We start from the raw sequence: 14,958 nt of genomic DNA on the forward strand, positions 1-14,958 counted from the left end.
TCTCTCACATATCTGTAAATGTATCTATCCCCGTATACATGGGATAGCCATATATATATATACACGTGCCACACTTAAAGTATCTTTATACAGACTGTGTATACACACAGAGTCGTATCTTAAGTGTATGGCTCTCTAGGTATGAATATGGCTATAGATATATAATAATTACAGCTGTGTTTGGTAATGCAGATAGAATACAGACTTACAGACACAAACATGTACAAATGCCTTTGCAGATCTAACATACATCAGCCATATTCATATGCACATATCCTGGCCTGTGAACAGACACACGAAGGGTTCTTTAGCAGGCGTGTCCATCTCCCATGTACAGAAGTGACACAATGTACGCATACTATACAGTATCCATGTGCTCACAGAGTCATGGTTGGGGCTGGGAAGGACCTTCCAGCCCCTCCAGTGCCATCCCTGCCATGGCAGGGACACCTTCCCCCATCCCAGGATGCCCAGCCCTGTCCAGCCTGGCCTTGGGCACTGCCAGGGATGCAGGGGCAGCCATGGACATGTCAGGGCCTCACCCCCTCTGCGCTCCCAGCCTGGCCCAAGAGCAGCTCTGGGGCCTCCTCTGGACTCCTGCAGCAGCTCCACATCCTGCTGCTCCTGCTCCTGATCTGCGCCGGTTCGCCGGAGCTCGGGCAGCTCTGCCCGGGGGGCTCACCCGAGCTCCAGCTCCGTTCCTGGGGCTGCTCTCCATCCCTGGTCCCCAGCTGGGGCTTGTGCTGGGCAGTGCCTAGACACAGGGCCAGCAGCTTCCCCTGCCGAGAATGATTTAGGAGCCCCTCTCCAGCCTGCCTGGATCCCAGGGATACCAGCTGGGTTTACAACCAGACACTCACACTCCCTTCTGTTTAGTATTTACATAGCTTCAGCTACACATAAATCTATTTCCATGTATGCATTTTACAGAGATCCATATATTCATTCCTGTAATATATACACATGTATTTCTATAATATATACACATATATTGTGACCATCTCTCCTCTCACAGTCCTTTATACATATTATGTATTTAATATATGTATTCTAATACAGTATCTCAGTAGCACAGAGACACAGCCTTTCACACATCTTTGCATTTGTACCAAGATGTATCTATGTGTACACAAATACCTTTATATGTTTATAAATCTGCTCACATAACACCCATATGGGGATATGTGCATGTCAGAGAGACATATTTGATATACTATATATATACATGTACAAACACATGTATGTTTATTTACATATTTATCTGGGTATGTGTGTATATATGTGGGCTATATAGAATACACTATAGATTTATATACATACATGCTTTATACATATACTAGACATCCTTATATAAACATTTCTATATATACACCTATATTTCACTAAGTATGCATACTATATATAGGAATAAAGTATGTAATACATTATACTTGTATATATACACATATATGCATATATATGATTATATACACCCACATACCTTGTGTATATTCTATATATGCAGGCACACACACATCAGGTTTTTCCTATAACCCTGTATATATACATATATATACATATATATGCATATATATATGGGGATGTATACGTGAGGATATACATTTGTAACACATACTTAATCACACCCACTTTTTAAATACATATTCAAAATGTTATATTCATAAGGGGGTGTACACACCCCACCTGTCAGAGCCTGCCTTGCTTAGCCTCCCCTGGCCCTGCTGTGCCAGCAGCCAGAGCACAGCTAGGCTGGGCTGGGGCTGTGCAGAGCCCCCAGCACAAACAGGAACACCCTGTGCCAGCAGGATGTCTGCCAGGAACATCCATTTGAAGACTGCCCTCAGGTCAGGGCCCAGCTCCTGAGGTTTCCCACCATTCAGTTTAACCTTTCTGAAAGGTTCCCAGCATGGTGCTGGGCTAAGCTGTCTCCCCACTTCCTTTCTCTTCATTTATTTTTTCCCTGCTGTTCATTCTCAGATCCATTTGAACTGCTTTGTGAGCTGGACAACCCAGCCACAGGGAATTAACCTCTCCCAGATCTCCAAACTATCCTGAGTGCCATCAGCAAGAACAAACATGGGACCCTTCAACTTTCACAGAGTGACTATTGGCACATACTTCCATGAACTCTGCGGTGGGTTTCATTTCCAGGACAGACCTTCACCACTGCTCAGTCCCAGCTGGTTTACAGCACACAGTGCAATGCAAAAACACCTCTCACGTTTGTGTTTTCAAGCAATACTCACCACTGCTGGGCTCATTGTAGTAGCGGCTGATATAATTGTTCATGTCATCCTCTGAAAGAACACAAAGGCATTAATTAATTAAAGACCATTCATTTCACTAAAGTGATGAATTCCACCCCGTGGAAGGCTTTCCTCTCCCTGCATGCCCAGCGCCACCTGCTCTGCGTTTTTAGGCCACAAGGCCTGAGTGCATTACAGCCCATCCACGCTGTGGCTGCAGCCAGCACAGGGACTGGATTATCCTTTGTCACAGTCCTTCGCAGCACCAGCCAGGGACTGAGGCACTCTGGGCTCCAAAGGAAAGCTGCTCTGTCATCTTCCTGCCAGAGGATGACGGGGCTCTGCACAGACAAACACACTGGCCTGTCCCTGGCCAGCAGGGCCCTCCCACCCGGGGCACACAGACAGACCCAGCACTGATCCTGACAGGCTGAACCAGGGGCAGCAGCACAGACAGACCCACTGTTGCTGCACACTGACAGCCCCAGGTCACCTCCCTCCCCACAGGAGAGAGGGAGGCACCATCTATGATTTTAATGTGTAATTCCCTACCTTCTAAGACAATGCCTTTTCCATTTTGAATGGTTATTTTGGTGTATGTAACATATGCATATAAATACACAGCATAGTGTTAACATTACAGTATTTGTTGGCTTAAAGCCTACTATAAAGAGTTTTACTAATGAAGGGTATAGTAGCAAATTTGTAGTATATGCACAAGAGCTAAACCTGAACTTCAACAGCAAGTTAAAAATGAAGAGGTGACCACAGAAGGGAAAGCAGCAGCTCTATTGCATGTATGGATTGCAGATGCTGCAGAAGTCAAGGGGATTTACTGCTATCTTACAGAAAAGCAGAACATTTTACCATTGTGGAAAAAACCATAAACTTCTCTTGCTCCGAGCAGCAGGCAAACACTGCTGCTAAGATGCAGTATTGGCAGGCCCTGAGAATGTCAGGCTTCCAAGCAACCTGACCTGCCCAATTTGTGGTGTATCTGTGCTCTAAAAGCATTCTCTCCTTTTAAGTGCTCTTTTTGATACCATGTTGTAGAAACCTGTGCTCATCCCTTTGAGCCAGATTTCCTTCGCCCCCTGGGTCTCTGTGGCTGCAGTCCTGCCTCATCACAGCACATTGCGGTTTGCAGGTGAAAGAAACAGATGTTTTCTGGGGAACACTTTCCTCACACAACAAGACCCAAACCACCAAGCACTCTGTACCTGAAATAGCTGCACTCATAAGAAGGCAATCTAACCTGACACTGAAAGGCAACGTGGTTGTTTTCCTGGTTTCACTGGATCTTAAAAGCTTTTTCAGCCCTTGTTGATCTTTAAATGCCTGCAGTCAGAGGTGTGCTTTGTGCTAATGTCTGAGTTTAAGAAAGAGGCCTCAGAGTAGCTCAAGGCGATGCTGCTAGATTAGGAGTACATTGCAAGGCTTTTCAGCTATCTGCTACTAAAATACACTTCATTTCAGTCATGCATAATTGATACTGTCAGTGCCACCAGGCCTGCCAGCCTACAGACACAGGCTCTGCTTCAGAGGATGCCTGTGCAGCCCTTCTGGTAGGGCAATTCCAGCATCCTGGAGTCCAATTCTGAGCAGACAAACAAGGAAAACAGCACAGCATGGCTGGACGAGGATGAGGGCCACCCTCCCTGACACCTGACAAAAGCCACCAACTTGGGTGCTCCCAGTCTCTCCAAATGTCAGACATTTTGCTTCAAAGACAGGAAACACTTGGAAAAGTTACTCACTGTTTTTCATGTTTTTAAAGACAATGTCAAGGGAAGGCTTCCTCAGGACTGGCCTGCCCACCTGTGTGCCAGCTGATACAAGGCACTGGGGCACTGCTCCCAAACACAGCAGTGTCCAAACCAGGTTAGCAGAAAACCTGCTCTGCATGGCACTGCCAGACACCTGGAGAGGAGCTCCAGAAATGAATGCACTGCCCCTGCTCCCTCTGAGCTGGGAGGAGAATTCCAGCCTGGCCTGGCTGGCCCTGTGTGTGACTGCTGGCACACACTGGGGGAGCTCCCAGCTGCCTTCTTCAGTGTCATTCTGTGATGGACTTATTAATGTCATTGCTCAACCACTGCTATCTATTTAGCTATAAATTAAATATATATGTATAAATATATCCATCCATATGTGCATGTGTATGGAAATGCAAAACATATATATTCAACCTTGAGTAGTTTCTTATGAATAAAAACCATGAAGAGTAATGGAATAACCAGCAGCAGAATAAATATTTCAACAATAGATTAAGTTTCTGAATCATTACATTAAAACAAACTGACAATTAACAAACTCATCTGAGTCATCTGGGAGTCTCAGCTGCTCTGGGCATTGAAGGTTATAAACAATTCCAGTTACCTCAAGTTATATTCTACATTGCTGAAAAAAGGAGTTGAAAACAATGCAACAAATACCCAGCTGAAAGCACCTTTCTGTGCAGGTCAGATGCCCCCAAGAGCCCTAGCTGTGCACAGCATCACAGAACAGTGCTCAAGTGCCCGTGGGGAGTCTGAGATGAGACCCTGCTCAGACTGGGAGTCCCATGGGATCAGGATCAGCTGGTGGCACACAGGGAAGAGCAACTTTACACAAGGGCCAGAGCATTTATATAATTTACATTCTACAGTGTTTTCTGCTGGCAGATCTGTCTCACTCTGCCCTGCCCCACGCCCTGCCCCGCCCCACGCCCTGCCCCGCCCCACACTCAGCCCTGCCCCACACTCAGCCCTGCCCCACACTCAGCCCTGCCCCGCCCCATGCCCTGCCCTGCCCCACACTCAGCCCTGCCCCGCGCCCTGCCCCGCCCCATGCCCTGCCCCGCCCCATGCCCTGCCCTGCCCTGCCCCACACAAACCCACCCTCCCTGCATTGCCACCAACTCCTCCAAGGCTGTTCCCTTCCGTGCAGCCCCATCTCTGCCTGCCCAAATCCCAGTTATTGGAAAAACACGTGATTCTCAGCTGGGCCTGTCTCACAACCACTGCATTTTGTCTGATGAAGGTTTCCAAGTTATCTGCTTGTTCTTTTCCTGCAGGACTCTAAACACACACTGCAATGGTTCAGGGAGTAATAAACTACTTAGAGTACAGTGCCATATAATCTCATCTGACCCATGAGACAACATTGCAGTCTCTCTCTTGGCCCCACAAAAACCTAATAAATTTGGTGAAACATAGAAGTGACATTCCACCCAAGGCAGATCTCTTTCAATTCTATAATGCCTCAACAGTGTTCTTTAATTGTTTCATCACTGCCTTCAGTGAATAATCTGCAGCTACCGATACAAGAGAAGGCCTTAAAAAGGGGGTTTTATTTTCAAATGTTTCATTATTAGAGTATTTTACTTCATTTTTTTATTGCCATTGATTGTACTGCCTTCTATGTCTCCAAGGTGAATTTTCTGATCTGAAAGGTTATTTTTCTGCTGTGCAGCCTCCCACTGAGGAAGTGAGTCCTCAGAGTAATGTCTTAGCCCAACTTCCTTCCAGAAAACAATCTTTACTAGGAGGTTTCTAAAGAGGCAGATCTTTCATCTGTTTCAACAGGAACCAGGAGCAGCCAGCTGGCACTTTCCAGGAGACTTCCCCTGCCTTTGGTCTGAAGACAGATTGCCACATTAGTGCAAGCTGCAGTACTCACACCCCTGCTCAATTCACACACAGAGCTAGTCCCTGCAGAGGCTGGATGGATGCCTGGGCACATGGATATTCCATCTTGGGAGCAACTGTGAAGTCAGCTTGCACAGAAAACAGACCAACAGCTCCAGCCTGGTTCTAAGTCAGAAATCAACCTGTGGTCAAAGTCACTGCACAGAAGGAAATCTGGGATGCAACAGGCTCCATTATCAGCAGATGCTGCTGGGACAGAAATTCAGAATCCTGACAACACATGGGGGCCTCACTTGAGCAGATGATGCAGCAGGAGCCATGTGAACTGACTGAAGCAGGCTGGGATGCAGCAGAGCTCTGTGCCAGGGTGGCTGTGGCACAGGATGGCCTGGGGGACTCTAAGTGCTCTTCCCACCCTGGTTCAGAGGAACCTGGGTCTGTCTCTGTGAAACAGCAACATTTGCTGAGTCTAAAATACAAAGCTAAGGAAGAATTTGGCTGCCACCAAAACAATCCTCAAGACAAGAAGAAACTAAGCAAAAGGATTCAAGAACAAACTTTTATAAACTGGCAATAAATAAATGTAATCTGAGAATCAGGAAAAGACTTGTAATGCTTTAGATGCTGAGCTGCTGGAAGGGTGGCAGAGGGCAGAACACATCACTGCTGTCCCAGGCAGCACCATCTGCTCATGAAAGGGATCCTTATGAAAGGCTGCATGCTCGGACAGTGGAAAACATTCCAGATCTGTGTTCCTTTACCTGTCAGCAATGTCTTCACACCTCCTCACACTAATGATGAGAGACAACCTCACCCTCCCAGCCGTGACTGCAGGCTCACCCCTTCTGGGAGGGAGCACTTTCCACCCCACCCATTTGGTGACTATGAAATACAAGAGCGTGACTCCACTAACTGCACACACATTTCTCTAAGTGTTGCTTAAGGTTTGATTCCTGCCTGGCTGGTCAGTGCACAGAGAAGCACAAAGCCTGAAAGAGGCACCTAGAGAGGAGAGAAGCCAAGCTGAAGTGGTGTGCACTTAGATACTCCATTTCCAGGAGCAGACTTCAAAGTAGATACATTTCAGCATTTGAAAATAGCCATAAACTACTTTTTATCTATTGTTTTGCACTAACAGGGTTCTCTTAGAGCACTAACAAATGATCACCAAAGGAACTGGCTTAGAGTTTAAAAGCATCCAACCAGCTCAGACTGCCTTGCAAGGAACAACTGACAAAATCCTTTCCCGTGCCCTGCTTTGCCTTCTCAGACAGCTTATGAATAATCTTAAGGGAAGCCCTCTGAAGCTCCAGAATTTTTCATGCTCCCCTCCCAATATCCTACTTTCTTCACTTACAAAGCAGTGGGTACCTAAGGGGAGGGCAAGCTTTACTTTTCTTTAAAGCATGATCATAAATTGCAGCAGTCCCCCAAAGCAAAAGACTTACTGCTAACCCCATAAAAATGGAAATTTGACTCAGAACAGTTAAAAAAGGGTTTTTGGCGATTGGAAGTTCCGCTTCTTGCTCAAAGGAACAGAAGAGTGGTATATTAATCTTACAACATGGCAGTACCATAGAATTTCAAAAACTGAAATGATATATGCAGGAAAATGAGGAAATTCCACAGGGGACTCTAATTCATATGTTATGGGAGAGATTAAAGAATAATAAATTTTGGAAGGAAGTATTAATGGCTAGAGGGGGCACTGTGAACCTGGCATTCCCTGAAGCCTGGAACTTTGTATACCAAACACTAAAAATGATTTGTGCAGAACAAGGAAACATTAGCTGTTATTCTCACCATGACCAGTTACATACTGTACGAGGCAAGAAGTCCTTTATAATTCAGAACTTCCTTTACAATTTAGAGATTAATAGATAGGATGGTATTTGCCATTATGTGAAATGGCAACCATGTCTGGGAAGAAGAAAGGAGCACTCAGGGTATTTCCCTGCTCTCAGAGAAGGGCTGACCACAATGGTCCTGAACATCATTAGTGATGCTGCTGTGCACTCACAGCAGCAGCTTTCAGCCCAAGCTCTTCACAAACAGCTGAAGTGCTCTGAGAGTGCAGCAAATGTCAGAGCTCTGCCCTGGGTCTGCAGCCGTGCCCTTCTCTGGGGTCTATTTGTTTCCTGCTGTTGACACTGGTACCCTTTGACTTGCAGGCTGAAAACAGTTTCAGGCTTCACATTTGTCTGCTCTGGAGATAAAATTCTTGGCAAAAGGAATAAAACCTCAATTCAAATCAAATTAAACGTGAAAAAAATTGCTGCTTCTTTACCATATTAACTAGGAAATGCTGTATATCCATACATTTTCCACAGAGTTATTCCTGCTGTGTCAGGAGGTCTCTTGGTGAACTGAGGAGACACAAGTGTGAGGCAGCAACCAGCTCCTTGTTCCCAGAACTAGCACAGGACTGGCATTCAGGAGGAGGCATGAAATGTTAGCTGGGGAGTGATGGGACTCTTTCAGAGCCCACTGTCCATCTGACCAGAGCTCTTGCTTCTCCCAGTCTTGTACCTGCAATTAAGGCACTTTAAATTCAAAGAGCAGGAGACCTGCTGAAGGAAAATGTGGGTGCAAACATGCAACTGAAAAGTCCCAAATCAGCCAGCACACACACAGCTCTCCTGCTGCAGGTCACTGTGTGTCCCTACACAAATTCCCTGAAGTGCTGCATGTACCATGGGATACTGGGGTTACCGGACTTATTTTACTGAATGCTGCATTAAATGGTTGCACAAAATCTTGTGTAAATACTAGAGTACAAGCTACAGCTGCCCCTGAGGAGCTTTAACTTATGCACTGTCCCATAAAACTTCCAGGTAGGGAAATAAGTAAAAAGTCTCAATGTTTTCTTATTCCATCAGCCCTTCCTGGTGAAGAATTCTGCACTGAATGTTTCCATTGTTCAATATAGATGGGGGAAATAAGATTAGCCTGAGATGGAATATCCCATTTTCTCATGCAGTATGTTCTCTAGCCAACTCAAGCTTGCTGGTTTGGCAGAATTCAGAGCTCTCTGAAGACGCTGATTTTTTGAAGGCTGACAAAGTTTCATTTGGCAAAAACACATGCATTCCATTCCATCCCCCAGCCTCAGGTGTTCTATGTAAGGGCTAATGTTCTGCCAGAGCATAAAGAACAGCACATCAGAGCCTATTCTGCCAAACATGGCTCTGAACTGCTGCTTCCCTCTGGATGCTGAAGTGACCTGGTCCCTCATTTCTCCTCTCCCCAGCAGTGCAATTGGCCATGGCAGGTTTGTTCCAGAGCTCACAAGTGCCAAGTGGCACTCAGAATGATCAGCTGCAGCCCTCACTCTGGAATCTCTAAAACATAGCTTAGAGAAAAGGCCTGCAAAGCAATCCCTAATGACACACAGGGAACCTTACAAAATACAGCCTTTGGCCCTGTGTTATAACACTGGGGCTGGAGTTCCTGGCAGAGCAAGTGGTGTGGGTAGCCCTGAAAGCAGCAAAGCCAGAGTGCCTGCAGGAGACCAGCAGGGTACAGCAACTGTCCTGCCTGCCTGTGCTCTGCAGAGCCCATCTCTGAGTTCTGCACATGCCTCAGCACGTGGGGAGCTGGGACACCCCACACCAACACACAGAGACATGGAGGCACCTCCAGCCCTGCCTGCTTCCAGCTGGCACAGCACAGGCAGCTCTGGCCAACACTGAATGTCAGGAGGTGCAGAATGAGCAGATACTGCCAGCATGGCAAAGGGAGCATGGGCAGAGCTGCTGCAGCACTGCCAGCATACCACTGGGAGTGAAAGTTAGTGCTGCAGAGCTGGACAGGACAGCCCGAGACGAGGTGGGGAGGGAGAAGAGTGAGGCAGGGCTGGTGAGGCTTCCTTATTGCCCAGAGGGAACTGCCTTCTCCAGCTTCATCTGAGATTTCCAAGTTACACAGAAGCAATCCATAAGCCAGCACTGCAAAATAATTTGCGGAATGCCAGGTGAAATCTTGTGTCCTGGGCTGTGCTCAATGACCCCACTGCTGTGGGTGGTGTCTGTGCTGGCAGCCCCATGTGATGGCAGACCAGACTGCCACAGACTGCTGCCCTTGCTGTGGCACGCAGGGAATTTCTCCTGTCCAGCTCCTGCCTCATTCCACAGAAACTACCTCTTCAAATACAGCCACCCAAATTCAGGTTCTGACAATAAGCACTTAAAAACCTTGTATGCAATATATAATACAGTGCAAGAAACATTTCCTGTGGTACTTTTAGATGATCTGCAGGAATTGGGAATTTATTCTGCATAGTCAGTATAAGTATTTAAATACAACATAACGCACCTTACCCAATGTGTGGGGCAATCCATGTTTCTTATTTGCTGAATGTCTTTTTTTCAGTGAAAAGCACAGATCCGTCTAATCATGTAACCTAAGTGCAGAAATCAACCCTGAAGATTTGGTATCTACTTTGTTGCAAGAGTGGGCAGCATTTTACAGGAAGACAGGAGTAATGAGTAATTCTGTTAATCTGGATGTTGGAATGAATATCTTGGACAGAAGAATTTTTAGATCAACCTTCACAGCACTAAAACTTCAGCAAGTCTCCTTACAATGTGTGCAACACTGTTCAGTTCCAAATGTAACCCGCAAGGAACACATGCATGAATTATAATATATCCACTGGGGAAATCTCTGAAATACTATAAAAAAGAGGGAAATGCATTTTAGGGGTCAGTCTGCTCAACTGTCTGCTTTTAAATACAATTTCATATCAGGAAAAATTAATGGCTTTACTGTAGTTAGTGCTTAGATATTACAAAGAGAAAAAAAACCAAAACAACTTCTACATGCTTTCACTACTCTGCAAAGAAAGGAGAGGATTATAATTTGAAAATGTCTTTTAAAGTTATCAGTGCCTTGAATTCTAAGGAGTATAAAAATACTGTACAAACTTCTAATTCCAACAGATTCACAATAATTAAGCAAAGATGCCCAAGGAAGACTAACATACCACTAAGGCAGAAAGTGTTGTCTCCTCTGCAATATTACATTAAACCAGGAGACATTCTGCACTCCATGGAAGGGCTCATGGATCACAGGAAAGGAACTTTGTCTTTTCCAGAAAAAAATTCAGGTCTAGCACTTAGATAATAAAATCTGATGCAAGTAAATGTAAGTATTGTTATCCCCCTGAAGCACAGAGCTGCCCAGCAGACATCCCAGGCAGCAGAGTGCTCCTGGCCACAGCCACATGGCACTGAGACCTCCAATGCCCACGCTGCACCTCCTCCTCTCCTGGTACCAGGGCTGCCCTGCCCAACACTGGCAGCTTTATGCAACTTTAGGGTGAGAGCACAGCCTCCAGGCAAGGCAAGCCCCACAGCTGATGCAGAAGTCCTCTCCAAACCACAGAAATGCAAGTGGCCAAAGACCAAATCTGTTTTTCAATGTTCTTCCCAATTTCCCTGCTTTCACCTCTGAGTGATTATCCTCTGGCCAACTTTCACTTGGCTGCTGCTTTTCTGGAGTTTGATGGATCTCATCATGAGGACATTGGGAAGGTACATCATGGCCATTTCCTTCCTGTCATTTCTTTGGCTCTGATTAGAACCTGCTCCCACAAGCACCTCAGCTCCTGCCACTCGAGAGCAGAAGCAGCCTCTCTGCAGCCTGCAGGAAGCATCAATCCCTGCAGGAGTGGAGGTGCTCAGTGGGACCTTGCTGTGCAGCAGTGGAGTTGCTCAGTGGGACCTTGCTGTGCAGGGGTGGAGGTGCTCAGTGGGACCTTGCTGTGCAGCAGTGGAGCTGCTCAGTGGGACCTTGCTGTGCAGGGGTGGAGGTGCTCAGTGGTACCTTGCTGTGCAGCAGTGGAGCTGCTCAGTGGGACCTTGCTGTGCAGCAGTGGAGCTGCTCAGTGGGACCTTGCTGTGCAGCAGTGGAGCTGCTCAATGGGACCTTGCTGTGCAGGGGTGGAGGTGCTCAGTGGACCCTGCTGGCAGGGAGCAGCTGGCACAGCAGCAGTGGAGGTGCTCAGTGGACCCTGCTGGCAGGGAGCAGCTGGCACAGCAGCAGTGGAGGTGCTCAGTGGACCCTGCTGGCAGGGAGCAGCTGGCACAGCAGCACTCACCTCGTGCAGGGTGCAGCTCAGTGATGCTCTCGGTGGCTTCATCGTCCGAGTCTTCAGTGGCCACCACCTTGTACCTCTTGCTGCTCTGCTTGTTCAGCACATGAGGGACCTGCAGTGCAGCCTCTCTCTCTGCAGCCAGGTCCAAATCCTGCTGGGCAAGGTGGGCCCTCAGCTGCCTGATTTCAAACTAGAGGGAAAAACAATACCACAAACTGTTGTCATGTGAGCATGGCCAGAAGTTTCTATGCTACAACTGGGGACCTGTCTCTCATTTTATCACTAAACAGTCTGGTAAAACAAATAGTGTGCTTGAGCCAGGGCATGAGTCCAAGCTGCTGGTGCCCTCCCAGAGCCTAGGGGAGCTGGACCATTGCTCACATAATCTAAGGACAATGACTGCCTCATGCTGGTCTTCTGTTTTGCACAGCTGTGTCCTGAAGGTAAGATTTTGGACACTTTTAGCAAGTCTTACTGCTCAAGCTCATGTAACCTTGATGGAAAGAGACTGCTTTTAACAGGCATTTAGGGAGCTAGGTTCATGACAAATATCCCTAACAGACTTTGTAATGGGGCTGCCAGTGGAGGGCAGGTTCTCTGAGCAGCACTCCCTCACTAACTAGACAAGGGGAGGATGCTACAGTCCTCTGCTGAAATCTCCTGTACTCAGCAGCGTGCAGAAAATCCTGGGGAAGGTTTCCACCTTTCTGGCCATTCCTCTCAAACATGGTAAAGAATTTCAGCTGCCACAAGGGGATTTGCTCATGACTGGTGCTATAAAGCAGACACCTGACAAAAAGAAGATACTGGGTACAATGTGACTGAGGGATACAGCAGATTTCTCTTTTTGATGGCCATGCATATTCCACAATGCAGGAAGGAAAACAGTTCTTTTGGAGAGGCTGCAAAGATACTTCAAACCCCCACAGAAGCAGGACAAAACTCCCTGTGCCACGCAGCACAGCTGTAGAGCTGCAAGAAGAGTTTCTCTTTAAAAAGAGTAACTCTTTAAAATCAGTAGTACAGCAGTGACCAAGGCATGTCTAATTCCAGAGTTTGAGAGGGAAACACAAATGAGGTGAATTTAAATTGAAACATTTAAATGTGACACTGCTATGCCTCCCCTGGTTGAGGGCCTGAAGGGCCAGGACAGAGCAGGGCACAGCAGCTGCCACTCCACACTCACAGCACACACAGAACTGCCTCCTCCATGCTGGAAAACTGGTGTGGAACAGCCCTGGCTGTGCCTCTCACCCCTCAGATGTGACCCAGATCTGCTTTCCTGGCAAGATTTTGGAACCCATCACCACACCCTGCTCGTTCTACTGCAGTCAGACATGGTGCAAACACCAGGGAGGGAAACAAGAAAGAATTTCCACAGATTTAGGAAAGAAAAAGGGATTCCAGTTTGTCACACCTGGAGACTATCTGCTTTCCCTGAGCATCTGAGAAGGAACCAAAGTACCTGGAAGGGCCATTGCAAGACTCAAATCTAGAAAGCCAAAGAGCAGTTCAAGCTTTCCAGATCCCATTCAGAGCAGCTAATCCAGGGCTCTAACAAAGCCCAGAGCTTTTCCTCCATCTGCAGTTCAGTGCACCGAGGCCTGGCAGCTGCAAGCAGCTGGATGCAAGTGCTCACTGCTTTTAACCAAAGGTCTTCTGGCAGTAGCAGTCAGGAGTCAGGTGGAATCAGCAAATGTCAAAATACTGCCCTGCTCCCTGATTTCCTGCAATGAGGCCTCCATGGCAGATCCCTGCAGGTTGTTATTGTGTTAACCTATTGCTAGGAAGAACAGGCACTGCTGATCTGCTCCCAGCCAGCCTGAAGCATCCTAAGGCTCAAGGTACTTTGCCAGTATGAATAGGGAATTTCAGCTTTTATCCTTGACTTGGAAAAAACAAAGAACCACAAGGAATACCTTACATTCCACCTTTAAAGGAAGAAAGATACCCTTCCAAACACTCCTTTGGTTTAATGGAAGAAATGCACTCAAACATGGCAGGCAAAAAATAAAATCTGAGATTTCTTTTTTTTTCACGTAGTCTAGCTAAAACATAATTTCTGTTCTTCTACATTTCACCCTTCAAAAGCATTCACATGCATCAGAAAAAGAAAAAACTGTTATTAAAATGCTTAATTCTGGCCTATAGCTACGGTATGATTTCCTTCTTTCATGAAAAACGAAAAATTTAGCAGATATTTTTTAACATAAATAGACAGAGCTAGCTAAAAGTCAGCTCAATAAACACGTCTGCATCAGACCCAATTTCAGGAGCTTCAGCATTTACAAAGATTTGCTGAGCACTGTAATAACGAGAAGCCTGAATGCATCACTGTGTTGTACAGGTGTGAAGAAGCAGCAGCCCAGAGCAGAACGGGGGGGAGCCCAGGCTCCTGCTGTCGTCCCCAGTTTCTGGGGACACAGTGAGCATTCCAAAGGGCAGAGGTTACGGGCAGTACCCAAACCCGGGGCGGGCAGGGCCCGTGAGTCGTGCCGGGCCACGCTCGGGTCCGTCCGTCCGTCACCGGGACACACGGGCCCGCAGCGCCGCTCTGCTGCCACCTACCGAGAAAAGCGGGGACCGCAGCCGCGCCACCAACCGCGGGACACGGCGGGAACGGGGACACACAGTGGGCACGGGGACACAGGGATACAGCGGGAACGGGGGCACGGGGACACAGCGGGAACGGGGACATGGGGACACAGCGGGAACCGGGACACAGCGGGCACGGGGACACAGCGGGAACCGGGACACAGAGGGAACCGGGACACAGAGGGAACCGGGACACGGGGACACGGAGGGAACCGGGACACACAGTGGGCACGGGGACATAGCGTGCACCGAAACACCAGGCACAGGGACACAGGGGACACAGCAGGCACAGGGCACCCTGTCACAGACACTGAACCTCGGCACTGGTTTCACCCTGCCACAGACACTGAACCAGAATTTTTGTTCATAAAATGCATGGACCTACAGAGGA

At 47.4% G+C, this 14,958-nt stretch overlaps 1 protein-coding gene across 1 annotated transcript in view; it reads right to left on the bottom strand.

The window, feature by feature from the left end:
* TMEM266 (transmembrane protein 266) overlaps positions 1-14,958 on the bottom strand; it is a 76,831-nt gene that overhangs the window by 5,101 nt on the left and 56,772 nt on the right. The window contains 2 exon segments of the mRNA XM_056499646.1: positions 2,247-2,297; positions 11,976-12,162. Coding sequence (XP_056355621.1) covers positions 2,247-2,297; positions 11,976-12,162 — 238 coding nt within the window.

The sequence above is a fragment of the Oenanthe melanoleuca genome, chromosome 10, assembly GCF_029582105.1.
Source record: "Oenanthe melanoleuca isolate GR-GAL-2019-014 chromosome 10, OMel1.0, whole genome shotgun sequence".
Taxonomy (NCBI): Eukaryota; Metazoa; Chordata; class Aves; order Passeriformes; family Muscicapidae; genus Oenanthe; species Oenanthe melanoleuca.